General features: G+C 53.3%; 2 protein-coding genes and 4 non-coding genes across 8 annotated transcripts in view; all 6 read right to left on the bottom strand.

The window, feature by feature from the left end:
* Window positions 1-69: 69 nt before the first annotated feature.
* Window positions 70-5,596, bottom strand: IL34 (interleukin 34). Of its 2 annotated transcripts, none has more exons than XM_086848225.1 (7): window positions 5,512-5,596; window positions 4,387-4,728; window positions 4,191-4,294; window positions 3,833-3,910; window positions 3,572-3,745; window positions 630-768; window positions 70-530 (listed from the first exon to the last, which is right to left on the bottom strand). In XM_086848225.1, exons 2-7 carry the CDS (start codon window positions 4,412-4,414, stop codon window positions 511-513), a joined length of 543 nt encoding a protein of 180 aa, XP_086704351.1. In that variant the 5' UTR covers window positions 4,415-4,728; window positions 5,512-5,596; the 3' UTR covers window positions 70-510. The 2 variants fall into 2 exon arrangements, with proteins under 2 accessions (XP_086704351.1, XP_086704352.1); XM_086848226.1 differs by having other exon boundaries at window positions 4,387-4,568; window positions 5,512-5,583.
* TRNAG-GCC (transfer RNA glycine (anticodon GCC)) lies at window positions 841-911 on the bottom strand. Its single transcript has one exon. It is a non-coding gene; the product is annotated as a tRNA-Gly (tRNA).
* TRNAG-GCC (transfer RNA glycine (anticodon GCC)) lies at window positions 1,566-1,636 on the bottom strand. The gene has a single exon. It is a non-coding gene; the product is annotated as a tRNA-Gly (tRNA).
* TRNAG-GCC (transfer RNA glycine (anticodon GCC)) lies at window positions 2,615-2,685 on the bottom strand. Its single transcript has one exon. It is a non-coding gene; the product is annotated as a tRNA-Gly (tRNA).
* On the bottom strand, window positions 3,288-3,358 carry TRNAG-GCC (transfer RNA glycine (anticodon GCC)). The gene has a single exon. It is a non-coding gene; the product is annotated as a tRNA-Gly (tRNA).
* Window positions 5,597-8,362: 2,766 nt separating the features above from the next.
* SF3B3 (splicing factor 3b subunit 3) overlaps window positions 8,363-18,821 on the bottom strand; it is a 28,516-nt gene continuing 18,057 nt past the window's right edge. For both annotated transcript variants that reach the window (XM_023934673.2, XM_023934671.2), the window contains exons 17-26: window positions 18,572-18,726; window positions 17,278-17,452; window positions 16,460-16,665; window positions 15,409-15,565; window positions 13,945-14,070; window positions 12,712-12,924; window positions 11,684-11,782; window positions 11,124-11,267; window positions 10,259-10,363; window positions 8,363-9,280 (exon numbers count right to left, since the gene is read on the bottom strand). In XM_023934673.2, coding sequence (XP_023790441.1) covers window positions 9,140-9,280; window positions 10,259-10,363; window positions 11,124-11,267; window positions 11,684-11,782; window positions 12,712-12,924; window positions 13,945-14,070; window positions 15,409-15,565; window positions 16,460-16,665; window positions 17,278-17,452; window positions 18,572-18,726 — 1,521 coding nt within the window. In that variant the 3' untranslated portion in view covers window positions 8,363-9,139. The remainder of the gene's footprint in view (window positions 9,281-10,258; window positions 10,364-11,123; window positions 11,268-11,683; window positions 11,783-12,711; window positions 12,925-13,944; window positions 14,071-15,408; window positions 15,566-16,459; window positions 16,666-17,277; window positions 17,453-18,571; window positions 18,727-18,821) is intronic.

The raw sequence follows: 18,821 nt of genomic DNA, 5'->3' as shown, positions 1-18,821 counted from the left end.
CAGAGGGAGTCTCTCCCCCACAGCGGTGAGGGAGATGGCTGGCACCCCAAAAGAGGAGGCAGTGGAGGCTCTGTTTGCTGGTCCTTTATTTCGGGTAAGGCTGGAGGCTCCCGGGACCCAGTCGGAAGCTGAGCTGCAATGCTAGAGAATTAACTGGTGTTTAATGAAAGCTGAGGAAAAAATACAAATCAAGAGAAACAGGGTGATGCCCTCACCTGCCCTGTGGCAGGGAGGGCTATGTGTCCCCCCAACAGATTCCTGCCATGGGGGGCTGTGTCTGACCCCACACCCATGCAAAGGGTGCCAGACGTTTCAGATGGACAAGACCCAACAGCCATAAACAGTCCCACAGTTCTGGAAGGGGTTGTGTTTGGTCCTGGAAGGAGTGGCATTTGTCCCACCTTTGCACCTTCCTTGGGAACCCCCCACAGGGCTGTGGGAGGAGCAGAGCAGAGGCAGCATCCGAGGCTCCAGGGCAAGGAGGTGTCGAGTGAGGGGTCTTCCACAGTGTTAGGTGGACTCCCACCGACCTGAACAGAGGGAACAGGTACCGTGGCGTGGGACAGGGTCCCCCTGCGTGGCATCTGATTTCCCCCAGGTCGGACCACCCACCCTGATCCCAAACTCACAGGGCACCCCATAGAGCATCCGCATGACCTTGAGGCAGTTGTCCAGAAGTGCCTTGGGGCGCACAGCCTTGCTCCGGCTCTCAGCGCCCGCGCTGTGGATCAACTTCACCAGATCGGCCACCACTGTCTCCACATCTGTCTGCAGGGACAGACCACCAGGATGTCACCAAGGTCCCCCAAGGGACAGCAGGGTGCAAAAGGATGCAGCTCTTGCATTGGCCGGGAATCGAACCCGGGCCTCCCGCGTGGCAGGCGAGAATTCTACCACTGAACCACCAATGCCAGATGTGCACAATATCCCAGCCCTCCCCCACACTCCCAAACCCAGCGGCCTGCGAGCAGCAGGACAGGCCCTGTCACCTCTGAACACCCTCACAGAGCACCCCAACACACCTCTGACACCGCGGCTCCAGCACATGGGAGCGGCACATGGGAACGCCTCTTCCCGCTGCCCCACATCACCTACAGCAAGGAGGGGCTCTCAGCAGCCTGCACAGTTAACCCTCTCATGAAACAACCCAGCAAAGCTCACTCTCTCCTCGGAGGCACTGCAGAACCTGCCCCGTGGCACAGGACAACCCAGCCACACTTTGGTGTGACAGGCCACAGACATCCAGTACCCAAACACAGCTGCCTCTTGGATGGGGCAGCACCTCCCAGACCCATTGCCCGATTGCCCTGGGCCTCACTGCCACCTAGACAAAGCCCTTTGTCACTGCCACCAAACGAGAAATCCTCACTGTCAGTGAGCCATGGACAGTCACTGCCCATAAGGCACCAAGTCTCCCGGGGGTCATCAAGGTGCCCTGGCTTTGTCCCACCGACAATGACACTCTTCACATCCACGCAGGGGGAGAGATGTGCCATCCCCCCAGGCACCCCAGGACAGTCCCCGTGGTCCCCCCAGAGACTGGGTGCAAAAAAAAACACATTCACTGCATTGGCCGGGAATCGAACCCGGGCCTCCCGCGTGGCAGGCGAGAATTCTACCACTGAACCACCAATGCCAGATGTGGAGAGTCTCCTCACCCTTCCCACACGGCCCCACCGTCCCAAATCCAGCAGAGTGAGTGCAGTGTGGGCAGGCACTGCTGCCAGTGAATACACCACAGACACACACACACACACACACACAGGGGACCCCAAGACACAGCTCTGAGACCCCGGCTCCAGCCCATGGAAGCGTCTCCTCTGCTGTCTCATCAATAAGGAGGGGTTGTCAGCAGTCTTCAGAGTTAACCCTCTGGTGACAACTAAGCAAAGGTCCCTCTCTCCTCAGAGGGGCTGCAGAACCTGTCCCGTGGTACCGGATGACCTAGCCACACTTCGGGTTCACAGTGGTGACCCAGCTGTGACAGGCCACCCACATCCAGCAGTCAAACACCTCTGCCTTGGGGTGCAGCAGCACCTCCCAGCCACAAGCAACCCAAGGCTGCATGGAGCTCATCAGGTGGAGGGGCTGGGAGCTGCAGAGTTGAAAGGCAGGACACTGGGCTGCACCGACAAGGAACAAAACCCTGGCTTTTAAGAGGGGGAGCACAATTGTCCCACTGAACTACATATGTCAGATGTGGAACTGCCCACAGGTGCCATCTGCCTCCATGGCCTGGGCATCCTTGACAGGAACCAGCACCTTCCACTGCTCCTAAACCAGGGACCTTCACTGCCACCAACATAGCACGCCTTGCTGTCATTGAGCCTGTGTCCCTCCCTGCCACTCAACCGAGCTGGTCATTCACCAAACCATCTTCTCTTATTGGTCCCCGGTGCCACCAAGCCAAGGATACTCAATGCAGGCAGAGCTGCTGCTGCCACCCTCAGGGCCTGAGCACCCACACATAGTACAGAGTCAGCCACCCGGGGAGATGCAGAGGGAGCACCCTCTACAGAGATGCCCAAGGGAGCACCCACGGAAGCACCTCAGCTATTCCCTGAGCACGCTGGCAACAGCCAAAGGACAGCAGGGTGCAAAAGGATGCAGCTCTTGCATTGGCCGGGAATCGAACCCGGGCCTCCCGCGTGGCAGGCGAGAATTCTACCACTGAACCACCAATGCCAGATGTGCACAATATCCCAGCCCTCCCCCACACTCCCAAACCCAGCGGCCTGCGAGCAGCAGGACAGGCCCTGTCACCTCTGAACACCCTCACAGAGCACCCCAACACACCTCTGACACCGCGGCTCCAGCACATGGGAGCGGCACATGGGAACGCCTCTTCCCGCTGCCCCACATCACCTACAGCAAGGAGGGGCTCTCAGCAGCCTGCACAGTTAACCCTCTCATGAAACAACCCAGCAAAGCTCACTCTCTCCTCGGAGAGAACCTGCCCCGTGGCACAGGACAACATCACGCTTTGGGTTCATATTGGCGACCCAGCCGTGACAGGCCACCCACATCCAGCACCCAAGTGCAGCCGCCTCGGGGTTCAGCAGCTCCATCGAGGCAGCAGAGGCTTGGGCAGAGAGGCAGGACCATCACCGGCAAAACAGGGAAAAATTCTTGGGCATCTTCTGCCTGATCCCCTGCAACTGCCGGCTGTGGTAGTGCCACCCCATGACGGAGGTCGGTGTGCGTGACAGTCCCGTTGTTTCCAGGTCTACCTATCCCCCAAGGGGGACGGGTTGCAGGCAAGAAAAAAAAGAAAAAAATGCAGCCCTTGCATTGGCCGGGAATCGAACCCGGGCCTCCCGCGTGGCAGGCGAGAATTCTACCACTGAACCACCAATGCCAGATGTGCAGGTTCTTTTAGGCACTGCTACACGGCCCCAAACCCTGCTCCCAAATTCTGTCCTTGCACTCAGTCCTTCCACAGAACCCACACGCAGGGAAAATGTCCATGGCCGTGCTGTGCCCTCCCAGGTGCTCATGGCTCAGTGTGTGTCCTCCCGGCACACGAGTGCGTGACATGCGGCCGGGCTGGGGTGCCAGGGGGGATCCTCACCTGCCGGTACTTGCTGTACTCCTCGCCCAGAGCATCGAAGAGCTGGCAGAGTTCCTGGGTGTACTTCCAGGATGGGTGCTTCTCTGGCAGCACCTCACGGATCCGCAGCACTGCCTGGGAGCTGACATGGAACCAGAGGTACCGTAGTGCTGCCTCCGACACTGTCCCGTTGCGCTAAAGGGCAAAAGGGTGAGAGCCATGCAGCCCCCATGGGTCCCTGGAGTTCTCCCATCATGGGACTCTCCCCTGCCAACATCTTACCAGGCGGGTGATGTTGGATGGCCTCAGCACCTCTTCGTACTGGACCTGGACTGTGTAGTCAATGGGAAAGTAGTGTTTCTGGAAAGGCAAGGAAGAGCATCGGGCAAAGTAATGGGCACATCCTTGCCACCCTCAGCATGACACCGGGGAGCCGGTGCAAAAGCCCTTTGATGTGGTCAGCCCCCAGCAGAAGTAGCTCTGGGCACAATTTGGCACAAATTGTCCCTGGTAAAAAACACAGCACACGGCACCCAACCAGTGGAGAGCAGTGGGTGCTGCCCCCCACCATGTATCCCCTGGACCAAATCGGGGCCTTGCAATGCCACGTGTCCCTCCCACCTCCCAAAGCTGGGCTTACCATGTACTGCAGGCGCATCTCGTACTGCAACTTGTCCTGGAGCAGGCGGGTGAGCTCGCATTCGCCCGGCGCCGCAGCCTCCAGCCCCAGCACAGCCAGGACACCTGGGCAGCCAAACCCAGCGGCATCAGCCCCCCCAGGGACACCACTGAGGTGACTCCCGAGGCCATCCCCCCTGTCCCCCAGCTGTACTCACATAGGACGGCAGCGTAGCCCTGCTGCATGTTGATGGTGGCCGTCAGTGGAGCCCCAGGCTGTGCCTACATGGCTGGGGCTCACCGGGAGCCTCCAGGGCAGTGGCGTGGATGGTATGGGGACAAGGGACAGGTGTAGGCTCCGGGCACTGGCTGCTCTCCGGTAGCCCCGGGCAGTTGTTCCCTGCCATGGATGGGGGGTTAGTCCCCCTTCCCGGCAGTCCCCGCTGGCTTCTCCTCTCCAGCTGGTGGCAGGGAGGCAGCAGGTCCGGGGGCCGTCACAGGGTGTTGGCAGGGATGTGTTTGCAGGGGTGCAGGAGCACCCCCGGACTGCAAGAGGGAATCTGGGGGAAGAGAGCCCCGGCTGCAGCCCCCAGGCAGGACACCCGCTCCCAGCCCCGGGGGTGGCAGGGAAGAAGTCCCGCGTGAGCCGCGGGTGGCCAAGATACTGTGGGTGGCCGTGGAGCCGTGCATGCCTGTGTCCCGCTTGGGGCAGGGCTACCAGGGCTTCCCTGATGACACCCTCAGGGGATTTCCAGGGAAGGAGGGGGATGAACCCAGCCCCGTTATTCCAGCGGTGAGTTAGTCCGGCCCCAGCCGAGGAACGCTGGGGGACGGGGCTGGTGAAACGGCCAAGCCACCTCATGCTGGGTCCCCACACAGAGGTGTCCTGTCCCTACACCCCTGTCAAGGGGGCTCTGCCATGCTCCCACGCTGTGGAAGGAGACCGTAGCATGTCCTTGTGCCACATCTTCCACAGCGTGCCCCCTTGCGAAGGAGGGTGCTTTGTGTCCGTGCCATATCCCAGCACAGAAGGGGCCCCATCTGTGTCCCCAGCAGCGCGTCCCGGTGCCGGGGGGACCACGCCGTGTCCCCACGCGGTGCCGTGTCCCAAGGGAAAGCAGCCGTGCCGTGCCCCCACGCAAAGGCTCCGTGCGGTGTCCCAGCGCAAAGGGGTGCCACCCACAATCCCCGGTGGAGGGACCTCTGTGCCATGTCCCTGCAAAATGTCCCCAAGCGAACACGGCCGGGTCTCGGGGTGTGTGTGTCCCGCGCCGCGTCCCCAAGCGGGGCCGTGGGTGCCCGACCGCCCCCCGCGCCCCCCGCGCGAGGCTCCGCGGACCCACCTGGCGCGGGACGCGTCCACCCGCGGGCGGCGGCGGCGGCGGGGCCGTGCCCGCGCTTCCCGGGAGGCGGGCGGGGGGCGGCGGCGCGGGGAGCGGGCGGGGCGGCGGCCGGGCGGGGAGCGGGGACAGAGCGACCGCCCCGCACGGCCCGGGGAGAGTCCGGCCCTGCCCCGCCGCGGGTGCCCGGCTCCCCCAGGCCGGGTGGGTGTCTCCAGGTCTGGGGAGCGAGAGCGGGAGGTGTCTCCAGGGTAGCCGGGTAGCCCAGGCTGGGGTGGCCCCAGGGTGCTTGGCTAGCCCTCGTGGGTACCTCCCTGTTCATCGGGGTGCTTTGCTGCCTCAGCTGGGTGTCCCCAGGGTGCTTGGCTGACCCTCACAAGTTCCTCAGAGTGTTTTGCTGTTCCAGGCAGGTGGCTCCGGGGGCGGGGGGGGGCTCTCAGCGAGCCCAAGCTGGGTGTCCCGGGATGCTCAGCTGCTCAGTTCACCTAGCCAGGTACCCCTGCTGTGCTCAGCTCATCCAACTGCGTGGCCCCAGGGTACTTGGTTCATCCTGCTGGGTCCCTCCCTGTTCCTCAGGGAGCGTCACTGCAGCAGCAGGGAGCCCCTGGGTGTTGGTCTAACTACGGTGTGTGCCTCCTCCACTGCCCAGTGCTGAGCCATGCCTGCAGGGTGCTCACCCAACCCAGTCAGGTGCCACACCACCCCTGGGGTGCCCAGCTGAGCACTCTGCACAGCCCTGGGTTATCTGGGCTGCTCTGCTCTGCCAGCACCAGCACCCCCAGGGTGCTGGGCTTTCCCGGCCAGGGGTCCCAGGGCACATACTGGGCTGAGCACCCATGGGTACAGTCTGGGGCAATCCAAGTGGGAGTGCTTGGAAATGCCCAGCCTTCGCAACCGAGGAAGCACCCGAGGGAGGGCTGCACTGCAGCACTTATCTCAGAGGGGCTGAGGTATTCTCAGCTGGCTCCAGGCCAACAGGACTCTGCTCCCTCTGGCCCAATCCTACGTCATCCTCTCAGGATGCTTCAGAGTTGAGCTCCTGCCAGGAGTAGGGGACAAGGGACATGGGACATTGTCCTCCCCCACATCACCCTGAAGAGCCCCGTGGAAGAGTCACTGTGTCTGTGCTCAGAGCTGCTGAGCATCCAAAGGGTCAGCAAGAAGCATCGGCTATCAAAGAATGGGTCAATGCTCCCAGGGAAACGCGTGGGAAGGAATGCACTTCTGCCTGTGAGAGCACACTGGGATTCCCCTGGCATGGAGTCAGGGCCACTGCCGTGCTCCTGCCAAGCTTCCCCAGGTCCTGGCCAGCCTTGGGCAAGGCCCTCGCCTCCCTCCCAGCACTCGCTGGGGGACGAGATGCTGAGCTCTAAGCAGGGAAGGAGCTGCTCCAGCTCCTCACTCAGGTGTCCGCAGGGATTTTGCCCGCAGCTGCTGCAGGCGCTGGAGGAAGGAAGCCATTTAATAGCAGTCCCTGCCCACGTATTCATCAGCCTGGCAGCCGGGATGGGGCGAGGGAGTGCGGAGCTGCGCAGCACTGTGCTGGGGGCGGTTTGTGCTCCCTGGCTGCTCCGGGCTGGGAATCAGTGCTGGGATGAGCCCAAGGCAAACAGCTTCCCATGCCTGGCCTCAGCATCTCTGCTCCCACAGGATGGCAGGATCCTGGTCCCCTGCAGCTCCAAGGGGGAACCCTCAAAGAGAAACCTCCTTTGTCCCAGTGGAGATGGGGGTTCAGCCAGCTCCCCACAAGCCCCCAGCTCCATATGGCTGGGAATGGGTCTCTCCCAGGCTTTACATTTTACTGGAGGCAGGTTATTCACCAGGCACAGCCGAGGAACCAGTTTGGGAACATCTCAAGCCACCCCTCTTCCCAGCTTTCACTTTCAGGACACCAGCATGACAAATACTAAGTGTCACTGGAGCACTGGAGCTCTGCTGGAAGTGGCCTCTGATCCAAAGCATCAGTCCCTGGGGTAGGATGAGGGCCAGGAAGCATAGGACGAGCACTTTTAAATCCATGGCAAGCCAGAAACTGGACCCCACAAAGCTCAGCTCCCCTTCACCCTGGACACAGCCACCGCCACTCAGGCCAGGGAAGGGAGCACAAAGCCCTTTGCTCTGCCATCAGAGGATGGGTGGGGCTCCACGACGTGCCAAGCCAGAGCCAAAGGGTGCAGCTCTGCACTGTAAGCCCCTGCCAATGCAGGCCTGCGAGATCAAGACAAGGCAGGAGGGGAGAGGAGAGTGCAAAGGACAGGGCAGGAGGGTATGTTTGCCCTCATCCCACACAGTACATGCACCAGAGAACATAAAAGCTGTTCAAAGGGAGCGCAGGCATCAAAGGAGCACCTGTCCCTCCAAGCCCCAAGCAAGGAACAGCATCCTTACTGGGATGTCACAGGCTCTCAGACAGTCCCCAGCAGCAGGAGTAAGCAGGGAGCAGCCCAGCAGAACCAGGAAGCACTTGATGTGTGGCTGCACTCCCACTGTGTGGAAGTCCCACTGGACCCTCTGCAGCCAGCTACCAAACCTCTGGGACAAGCACCTTTCCCCAGCCCTCCTGGCAGCCAGCTGCTCCTCCCAGAGCTGCAGCTGCTATACTGGGCAACACAGGACCCCCATACTCTGGAATGGCTGAAGAAATTACTCTTCCCTCTCTCCACAGCCTGCTTTGTATGTGTCCCAGGGCCGAACAAGCAGCAGGAGAACAGCTCCAGGCATGGCAGGGGGGGCAGTGAGGGGCCTGCAGGAGCACAGGGGCTCAGGGTGTGCACATTTCTGTATTCCTTCTCCTCCCCTCCTGCTCCCGCCAGGTCAGCAGCAGCTGCCATGAAGAAGAGCCCCAGCGCCAGGGTAGTGAAAAAACAGGCTTTTATTCTTCATGTGCTGCTCACAGTCACAGCTTGGAGACACTCTCTTGCCAAAGTTATTATGAAACAAATCAAGTCCCAGACTCAGGCCTCGCTCTTCCCCACCCCCAAGAGAGTCAACATTGTACAAAACTCTATTTACAGGGAAAACAGTCAGAAATGGTAAGTCCAAAAAACCCCCTTGCAATTCAGAAGAAAATGTTCAAGACAAGTGTGACAGTTACACCCTCCACACAGCCAGCTTTCCATTGGCTGCTCCCTGGACTAGTATAAGCCCAGAGCAGCTCACCACTGGCTACTGAAAAAGGAGCCTGGTAATCCTGAATCATGCCACAGCTCTTTCCTTTTCTAAAACACTGCAAAATCACAAACCCCACTTGACCCAACAAAGACTCAGCTGGAGCTGCCCTACAGAACTTTCAGCAAGACACCCTGGGACTCCCCATTCAAAAGGGAGGACAAGGAGATAGGACTGAGGGTCAGCTGGCATCCTGCCTTGGGCACTTCCCAAGAGAGAACTGGTCTGGCCAGAAGCCAGAATGTCAGGAGCCTTCACATAGGCAGCAGGATGTGTGGGGAAACCTAATAACTGATACTGTATTTACTGGAGTCACGTTACTTTGAAACATAAACCAAGAGGACCAAACCAATATTAGAAAAGGGGGGGGGGGGGGGGGGGGAAAGCACACATTCCTCCTCCCCAAGGTGCCTAAAGAGCACCCAGAGGAGCTGCAAGCATTTCTGCCCCTGCCAGCCACCACTCAGAAAGCGTAGCGTGTGCGGATGTCTTCCAGCTTCTTGGACACCTCGGGTGGGGTCCGGTCCAGCTCCTCGGCCACATTCTTCTGTTTGTTAGGCTCCATGGAGTTGAACTGCTCACACAGGTCCCCATCAATCACATTCTGGAGAGGCAAGGAGGAGAGAACTGAATCGAAACCACACAGAGGCACTGAACCCTGCCTAAACAGGGAAAAATGGCCACAAACAGTTTGTTCCCACGAGTTTCTTAATCCTGTCCTGGAAACAAGACCACGCTTGGTGACCTCATCTGCTGAATAGCAGCAGTTAGCATCACATTAATTACTGGCCAGCTTGATTAACGAAACAGAAACCCAAAAGGCCTGGGTGCAGCAGAAGAATCACACAAGGTAAAGGAAGAGAGATCCGCTTTGGTCTGAGCCCTGCGCTGGGAAGGCTGGGGAGGCTGTGAGGGATGACATGTATCTGCAAACCAGCCTCAAGCTCACCAAGACCACCACCACCCTCCACACCTAGAAAGCTTCATCTGCTGAGACAGTGTTCTGGCTGACTTCACACTCATTACTCTGGTAATAACTACCACTGGGATCCATCTGGTTGAGCATTTAGTAGCTCACAGCTTCTAATAGTTCCTCAAAAGCAGGAATAGGCAGGAACAGCTGTTTCTGAACTTAAATTTCCCTTTCCAGTGGTGGTGGTGGAAAAAACATAACCCAGGGCAGCACTCACTTTGACCCAGCCACACCAACAGCTACGTAATGCTGCTTTTCTTGGTGGAAAACAGAGATGCTGTGGGAAGTGGAGAAATGCAACTAGAGCACCTCTGGGCTTGGGTCTTAGGACCAGCCCTCAGGAGACTCATTACAAGAGTTAAGAAACCAAACCAGACATGTATTAAGAGCTAAGTATTGTTCTCCTTACAGACTGCTGCTCAAGAGCCTGCTGCTACAGGCACTACACAAGCCATTACTGACAGTACCTCAGTTCTCCCCACTAAACAGCAACTTTGCTGTGTCCAACACAATAACCTTGCCTTGCTTCTGCCAGCCTCAAGGCAGCTCTGTGCCCCAAAGCAACTCTCTGCCCTCTGTGACCAGGTGACCCATGTGCTCAGGGCTTACCTTCACTGGGAAGTAGTAGGAACGGAAACTGAGATGGTCTCGTCCACAGAGAGGAGGGTGCTCAGACCGTAAGTGCATTTCCACATGCTGGAAGAAGTCATGATCCTGGGGAGATAAAGGATTGATAAGAGAACAGTTTGGTACACATCAGTGCTGCTAGCAAGGCAAGACAACACCCATCAGAAGGTGCTCCTGCACTGGCTGAAACAGTGCCATTATATGGCCATTTGGAATTGGATGAGATGAACTTTAAATGTCCCTTTCAATCCAAACCATTCTGTGGCTCTGTGATTAACAGACTGCCAGGGCAGCCCTGCACACAGCAGCCAAAGTCACGGCTACCTCCTCATCACTTCCACTTGGGAAGCACCCACAGCAGAGCTAAGCAGCCACCCTGGTCAGGATCAGCCTCCCAGGAAACGAGGCACAGGGCAGCTGTGCAGCACAGAGCTGCAGCTCCAACAGGGAATGTCTGGCTATCCACTGTGGTCCAAGAGGCCACAGCAAATACAGAACAGAGTACCATCCTCAGGACTTGAAACATCATTGCCTCATCAACAGCCTAGAGGCTACACAAAACACGCCAAAGGACTCCTCCCTCCACACTGAATCACCCAAAGCTCCTTGAAAGCACAAACATATTCAGAACAGTGCAACAAAGAATGCTTTAAACTCTTTATAGAACCAATGCAGGACTCAGCAAACTCCTTTTCTTTCCTTCTGCACTGGAGCTGCAGGCTCTCCTGTAGCTCAGGTTTTCAGGCACTGTGGAGCCCTCCAGGAAATGCAGTATATTTAATATACTGGCTGCGGATGGGTGCACAAAAAGCAGCAAGACTGCAGCCTGATGCTTGGGCTTGCTTACCTCATGGGAAGTAAAAGGGACCAAGATTCCTATCCCCCCTGACAAGGTTGTATAAACAAGAGATTCAGAGCCTCCTGGAATCAGTGTGGTCTTCTGCAAGGAAAGCACCGTTTCTCCCACGTGATAATTCATAATCACTTCAGCCTGAAAGGAAAGCACAGAAGCATGTTTTTTCTTAAGCTTATATAAAAGCATCAAAGGGCTTGAGAGAGGAAAGCAGAATAAATTCAGCCAACTGCTAGTTCTGAAATGCCTTTCTAGAGAGGAAGTGCCTTCCACCTGTGACCAGATGGCAGAACTCAGCTGGACAAACGGATGTAAGTAATGAGAGAAAGCAGCAAAAGAAAATGAGCTACTTCCATTAAACACACCAAACAGACTTCAGCTGTGATTTCAGAAATTTGGCTTGCAGTAACAGTGAAAACAGATCACCCACAGCACAGCAGATTGTGCAGAAGCAGAACGGCCAATACATGTCCTGGACGACACTGCAAAGGCCTTCACAGAAAAGCAGTGCATTCTTTTCTTACAATAACCATGTGCTTCCCACAAAGTGTTACCTTCTGTGATGCTCCATTAAGCAGGCCTCTGTCCCAGAGAGCTTTGTTGCCTGTGGGATCCTCATCTACCTCATCATTGGTGTTGGGAGGCAATCTCACCTGTGTTGAAAGAGGAAGGAAGAAATAGCAAGCTGCAGAGCAGCAGCACATCTCTGGAGAACCCTTGTGCTGTTGGAAAGGCTGCTTTACTGGACTCTGCAAGAACCACTTTACACTCACAGTAGAATCATCCAGGTGCCTCTCCAAAACAGCCTCTACAGTTATATGACAACTGTGGTATCAAGACCAATAGCCCATCACTCAGAAATACAGGCAGGGCCCCACAACCAGCCTCTGCCTGGCCTAGCACTCATAGATCACCCTGGGAGGTATGGTCAAACTGATCTGAAGGTGGTTTCCACAAAGGAAACAGTCTGATGGATGTGGGGCAGGAAAACTGAAGAGGACTGATCTCTGTGTGTTGGCCAAATCCTGCAGGCGCAGCATCTGACACTTGCTGAACTCTGCACTCCAAAGCACCCGAGCACGCTTCAGAAAGAGATCAAAGCTCTGCCAGAAAGACCATCTATTCTTTCCTCCTCCCTTGCTGAAATCCAGCCAAGTGGGGAAGTGTTGGCTGACAAAGCCAACTGTGAAGAGGAAGTGACAGAGAAAGCTAAATGCCAGCGATGAGGCTTAGTCAGAAAGAGTGATAACCCTGACTCAAGTTTTCATAGGCCCTCTCACAGCAACAAACTTCTTTTCAAGGCTTACTGACAGTAAGCTTTGAGACAATATAAATATAAACATAAATTACTGGATACCTCAGAAATAATGTTTATGACCTGCTGATGCTTTAACTTATTTGCTTCATTTAACAAACAGATAAACTGCAGCCCACTATGATGACAGTCACCCCATGAAAACAAGTCAGTGGTACAGGGCGTTGTCTCCAGCTAATGACAGATTCTCATTCTTTTAAGATAAATCATGGATGTTTTAAGGGAAAATATGTCCAAAAAGCCCCGACTTCAGCACGGCACACTCACCACACAGATGTTACCAAACTTGTCTGCTCCAGCCACAGTATCGTAATCCAGGAGTGTTGCTGTAGTGACCCACCGGGGGTAAGTATCATCAGCAAAGATAATGAGCTGGTTCTCATTCCTTTTGTAACGCACCCAGATGAAACTCTCCTGAACATCTGAGACAATCACTCTGTGCCCAATGGTTTGGATCCCACAGATGTAGTTGGCAATGTGCTTTTAAGAGAGAAAGGACAAAACCTCAGTGCTTCAAACAGAGAAGCATCACCCTACTCCAGTTGAAACACTATTTCCCGCTGTGAACTACAGCTCGCTTCCTGCTCCCCATCATTTCCTCCAAAACTACCCCTCACTTCTGCCATACTACAGTCCCACTCTAAATACACCATCAACACAGGGCAATCTAGCAAGCACCATGTGGCATTCACAGCCTTCCCTTTATGAGCACTGTCCAGAGAAGAAGTGAGCCCACGATTGGAGATGCCAGGACATCCCTACAAGCAGGCATCGTTTCCATGTCTCCTCACTATATGGTTATGGACGGCCCAAGAACAAAAGCTTCAACTTTTCATGTGAGATGTGAGTAATGTTTTGGGAAAAAAAAAATCCCCTACAAGTTCCCAGTCTATTAGCTTGTTGGAGTTCTTTTGTGGAATAATGAGCTACTGGCACAGGTTCTGCAGCTTGCACGAGAGAGGGAGGAACAGGCAATTAAGAGTTAGAAAATCACGCTTTTCTTTTCCTGAAGTACCAGAGATGCTCAGCAAGGAAGACTGTCTACTTGAAAGAGAAAATCCCCTTTTCAACACTCTGGGGATCTGATGAGGTGGTCATATGCACCCCCCTCCAGCTTCTGTCCCCCAGCTGCTTATCAGCCAAACTAACAAAACATTTCCAGCAATCATCATCTATCTTGTTAAGACCTCTCACATTCGCAGCAGCCAAAGGAACAGTCTGTACAGACCCCTGCACATGGTCAGTAACAGGGACAAAAAGGAACTTGCAACCACTGTCAGAATGGTGCTAAGAAAATGGTGTATGGGTGTGGGATGCAGAGGGGCAGCACAGCAGCCCAATCTAGTCCAGCACTACTCCGGATAGATGCACCCAGCAAGGCAAACACACAGCTCTAATGACCAAATAAACCGACACACTTGAGCTAACCCCCATGTTTCACTCTTGCTGCAAAGTACCACTCATTCCAAATTGACTCTGGTCAGGAACAGAAGGCAGTACCTTATTCTCACATTTCCGAAGCAGTTTCTTCTTGCCCAGGTCATATACACGTAGGAGTTTTCCAACTCCAATTAAGACTCGGCCTTGGAATGGAGCAATGGCTGCAGGGACCTCCTCCACAGGGGTCTAGAGAGGGAAGAGGAAGATGATAAAATTCTCATTAAGACAGCTAGCCATATATAAACCTTCAGACCAGATTCAGCTAATGGTATGGTTGAGGTTCACTGGCCTGTTCCAAGGTTTTCAATGTACAAGGCTAATAACAATCTTTTTCTACAGGAGAGGCAACAGGTCAGTCCTTTGCAGGCCTTTTGACAGCAGCAGATGTCACACATAGAGCAAAGACAGCCATGGGCACTCACACATGACACACTGCTGGCAGCACACCTTAACTGAAGCACAGGACTGCTGTAAGAACCTCATACAGGGCAGGCAGCAAAAGAAGAAAAGGGACTGGTTGCCTCAGTTTTTCATTTTGGTTTACATCCAACAGAAAAACTTTGCCTGAATCTACCCAGTTTTTAAAGCAAGGCATGAATGTAATTCAGCCATCTGACATTGCCACCAAAGAAATTATGAACAACTACAGTGTGTCCACCATTTCAGTAACTCAGACAGGGTTACTGTCTGAAAAATCTCCCACTGCTAATCAATCCAAAATGATCAGCCACAGCAGAGGAAGGGAAAACATAGAGAGCTTCCAGCTACAGCATTCCTAGCTTGACTGCACTGGCTAAGAAGTTTATTTCACAACTTCAACTCTGTTAACTTCCCAGTGGGTATTCAGTGGCATCAGAAAAGGCTGCAGTCCAGGACAGAACCCACTCATTTCATCAGGACTCTAGGAAGTGAGTAAGCCACAACATTCCTTTCCATGTGTTCATCTGCTCAAATCTCAGCCATGCTGGAAGCATGTGGAAAGAACAGTAATTTTTCTGCTGAAACCTTTGCTGAAGCCCCCGAGACCTATCAAACAAGTTGGTCACTAATCATTTCTACACACAATCAAACAGCATCCAAGGAAGATGACAGCTCACAACAGCTGCACATGGTCAGCCAAGGACTGACAGTCTTAGCACCAGGGTTCAAGTGATCTGACTATGAATTTGCTCTGTAAACAAGTGCTTAAGCAGCTCTCTGAGCTCATATTCCAGAAAGCAAACAGAGCCATTTCCCTCCCCTCCCTAACAGGGGCATGAAAAACACTGCTCCTTTCCAATTTACCCAATTAAATGGGTAAAACTGGAACTCTTGTGATATCTGTGTTCAATCCTCAGCTCTGCAAAAGATGTACCAGATGATTTTGTAGGAGGCAGCTAATTTTCTCCAAGGCTGCTTCCAGTGTGTACCACCAGCACGATAACCTTGCCCAGGATGCACCAAGTACTGCAATATCACTGCAGCACCCAGGCAAGCAAGAGCTACTCCAACACAGCCTGGCAATGATGCCATCACTCCCCTCACCTTGTGGAGAAACTCCAGCTTCTCACCACTATTCACCAGCTTGTATGTGTAGACAAACCCCCCAGCAACTGAGCGTGGGTTCAGAATCAGGTCCTTGGCGACTCCCACCAGCACGTACCACTCATCACCAGTGTTGGAGAACCGGCACACAGCCACGCTGGAAACGACAGGACACAGCAGGACATCAGTGTCATCATCACACTAACACTGCCCACCTGGACTGGATTCCCTGACAGCACAACCTGCACCTGCCCAGCAGCGGTTTGAGAATCCAACCCTTCAAAACTGACACTCCCTTTTAAGAGGTCATTTTTCTCTTTGTAGAAATGTTTAACGCAGATTTGTTCATTCTTCCACACTCTCCATGGGTGTTACAACTGTCACATATGCCCAAAGTATTTTATGTTTTCACAATGCCCAGTGTTACTTTACACTTTCACAGGCTGGACACTGCCTAGTGATCTGCAAAAATCTACTAGAAGCTGTTTTTCAAAGGCTGTTCCCATTGGGACATATAAAAACAACTTTCCTCATCTTCCATGTTATTTCCTGCTCAGTAAATAGCTCAGGCAGGTTGGAAATGGCAGGTCAGCCTGTTGGACTAACATGACCTAACTCTACTTTCACCTCCTAAGGCACTTGCTATTCTTCATGGTTATTGTGTTGGTTTTCCCCTCCAGTCCTTTAACACTTCCCTTTCCATTTAATCTATCCTCAGTTTATCTGGATGAGAAGGAAAAGCGAGAGATAAGAGCACATTCTCTTGTTCCTAGCTCTCTTATCTACCATTTACATCCCTGTGCTGTTCCTTAGGCACTGGCGTCCAGCAACCACATTTGGAGCACCACCACCTCTTAATGCCACATGTGGACAAGATCAAGGTTAGAAGGGAAGGAAAGGCAAGACAAATCACTTCTGGAATTTCAAGCTAGTCTCTTGATAACATGTTCCACCTGAATTTCAGCTCAGTTACAGATAAACAAAAAGAAAAAAAAGCACCTAAGACTCATCACAAGCAGGGACTTTTCCTGCATCTGGCAATGCTTCTTACCTGAAAGCAGCTTCATTCTGCTCCAGCTGGACCAGATCTAATGTATTTCCCTGAATGGGGTTCATCACTCTGATAACAGAGGCCCACTGACCATTCCCTGCCTTGGGGGCACCGAAGATGGACTCAGGAAGATTCTCATTCAGAAAGGCTGCAGCCATCTCTGCAGCCAGCTCCCTCTCATCCTCACCTGCAGCTTCCACCATTTCCTACAGCATTAAAGGGACAGGAGAAAAGAGCAGCTCAGTTATTTCCTTTCCCAGCATCCTGATGCTCTGCATAGAATACAATCTCCCTGTTTTACCTAAGCCCAGGTATTCTGGGGCAAGGTACTACCTGTGAAGACATAAACCCCATTAAGTCCCAATGGTTCCACCCACCCTGAGCTTATCCCAGGGAGTTTCTACAGCTCAGAGTACAGCTGTGTCAGCTCTGCCCTGCCCAAGGGACAATTGTCTCAGGAGCTGTTTCTTCAAATCAACAACCCGGGAAACAGACTTGAGAAGAAAATAAACAATCCACTGAAATGCAAGCATCCTCAACCAACCACAGAAACCCCACAGAAAGGTGTTACACAAGCAGGACTGTCCTCCACTAGGGTGGTGCTCAAGAGGCAAAAGAAGGAACACTGGGAAGTGGTGCATTCTGCTGAAATTTGTGTTTTGAGGCAGATCTCCACTCCTCTTCCAGCCCCTGCATTCACACAGGGTAGAAAGCCCTGCAGGTAATGGCAGCTGGGAACTAATGAGCAGGAAGCACTTCCAGCTGCAGAAGTGCCCTGTGGGGAACAGATGAGTGTACCTGTCCCCCACCCCAATTACCTCAGCCATTTGCTGCTTCCTCTGTGCTTTTGTGGCCTCAGTGTAAGCATTGTGGTCTGTCTCAATGATGATCAGGTTGTTGCTTTCTGGGTGAATGACAAATTTTCGGGGTGTGTACTGCAATGGGAAGGCAACCTGGTTGAAGACTGCTCCCAGCTTCTCCAGTGCCAAAATCCTGGGGGACAAAGATGCAACATGTGTTGAACACGGTCTAAAAACAGATACCCAAAAATACAACTGGAGCAGAACTTCTTTTTTGTGAAACTGCCTAGTGCTAGAGAGAACCAGCACCTTTCTCAGGCCAGAGAACTAGAACAGCAACTAGAAAACAGCTCCAGAGAGCAGAGCAAAACTAACACCCTAAAATGGGAGCCCATGATGTGAGACAGGTGTGTGCTGCAGCACAAGGTCTTTGAAGGCTCCTGCTGTCCCAGGGTGCATTCTGACTGGTGCTGAAACAAGTGTATCCCAAGAGGAACAAAGAGCACATGGAAGAAAGAAAGTGCACGTTTGGGGAACACATCATCTGAATCTCAATGTGACACTGACATATAATCAAATGCTCCTCAGAGGCACTTCAGTTAAAAAGAGTATGAAAAAGGCAATGCCAGCTCTTTCTTCCTGTGACTTGCCAGCTGAAATGCCAGTTCTTCTGGCATTTGGTGTCTAAAAACCACAAGTCTTTCCAGAAAGAATGGCTCCTTTAAAAGCAATGAATGCTGTAAATATTTCAATGAGGACAGATATGAAAAAAGTGCCTGTTCAAGTGCATACAGCACAGCATCTGAATTTGTGGTCCATTATTTTCATTTATCTTTTTAGTATCTCAGCTGAACTTTAAAAAAGGCAACAAATACATCCCTGTCATGCCTCTGGTTTCTGAAATCACGTGGTTCATTTCCTGCAAAGCAGCCAATTCAGATCACAAACCACAAGATCCTAGTACATAACAGGTCCACATTTATTAAAAGCTTCCCTCTCTCAGGATCAGAGCATTGAAGAATAACTTGAATTACACTTATTTTAAAAAGTTAGAAAATACAAATCTGAGAAGCACACTCCCATCTCTTCTTGAGAGCATTAACTTTCCTTAAATTGTCTGTTTTCTGAAACATATCTAAGTGTTTCTATCATCATTCAAATTCTATTCTATCATTCAAATCACTATGCATAATAAAAAAGTCTTTTTGAAGTCTAGTCACTTTACCTCTTTCCTTCTGAATGTCAGCTGGAATTCACCACTTCACCTGCCTGGCACCCCAGCCCGGAAGCATTTGTGTTTCCTGGTGCTTACCTCAATGTGTTTGTGGAGATGGCCACAATGCCCTCAGGGCACTGCTCAGAAGCAAAACCAGATGCAAACTCCAGTGTCTCATAAGACAGGGGAGTCAGGTGGAAGCGTGACTGATAGGAATAACTAAGCCAGGAACGGCTTGACATGGCCAGCACCTGGGAAAGACAGGAAGCAAATTTATTAGGTCTGGGAATGGAAGAAAGCTCACTTTATGCAATAGGAATGGATGGACACTGCCCAACTCTTCCCC

Source organism: Cyanistes caeruleus, chromosome 12 (genome assembly GCF_971803275.1).
Source record: "Cyanistes caeruleus chromosome 12, bCyaCae1.hap1.1, whole genome shotgun sequence".
Taxonomy (NCBI): Eukaryota; Metazoa; Chordata; class Aves; order Passeriformes; family Paridae; genus Cyanistes; species Cyanistes caeruleus.
This window is presented reverse-complemented; position numbering and strand designations above follow the sequence as displayed.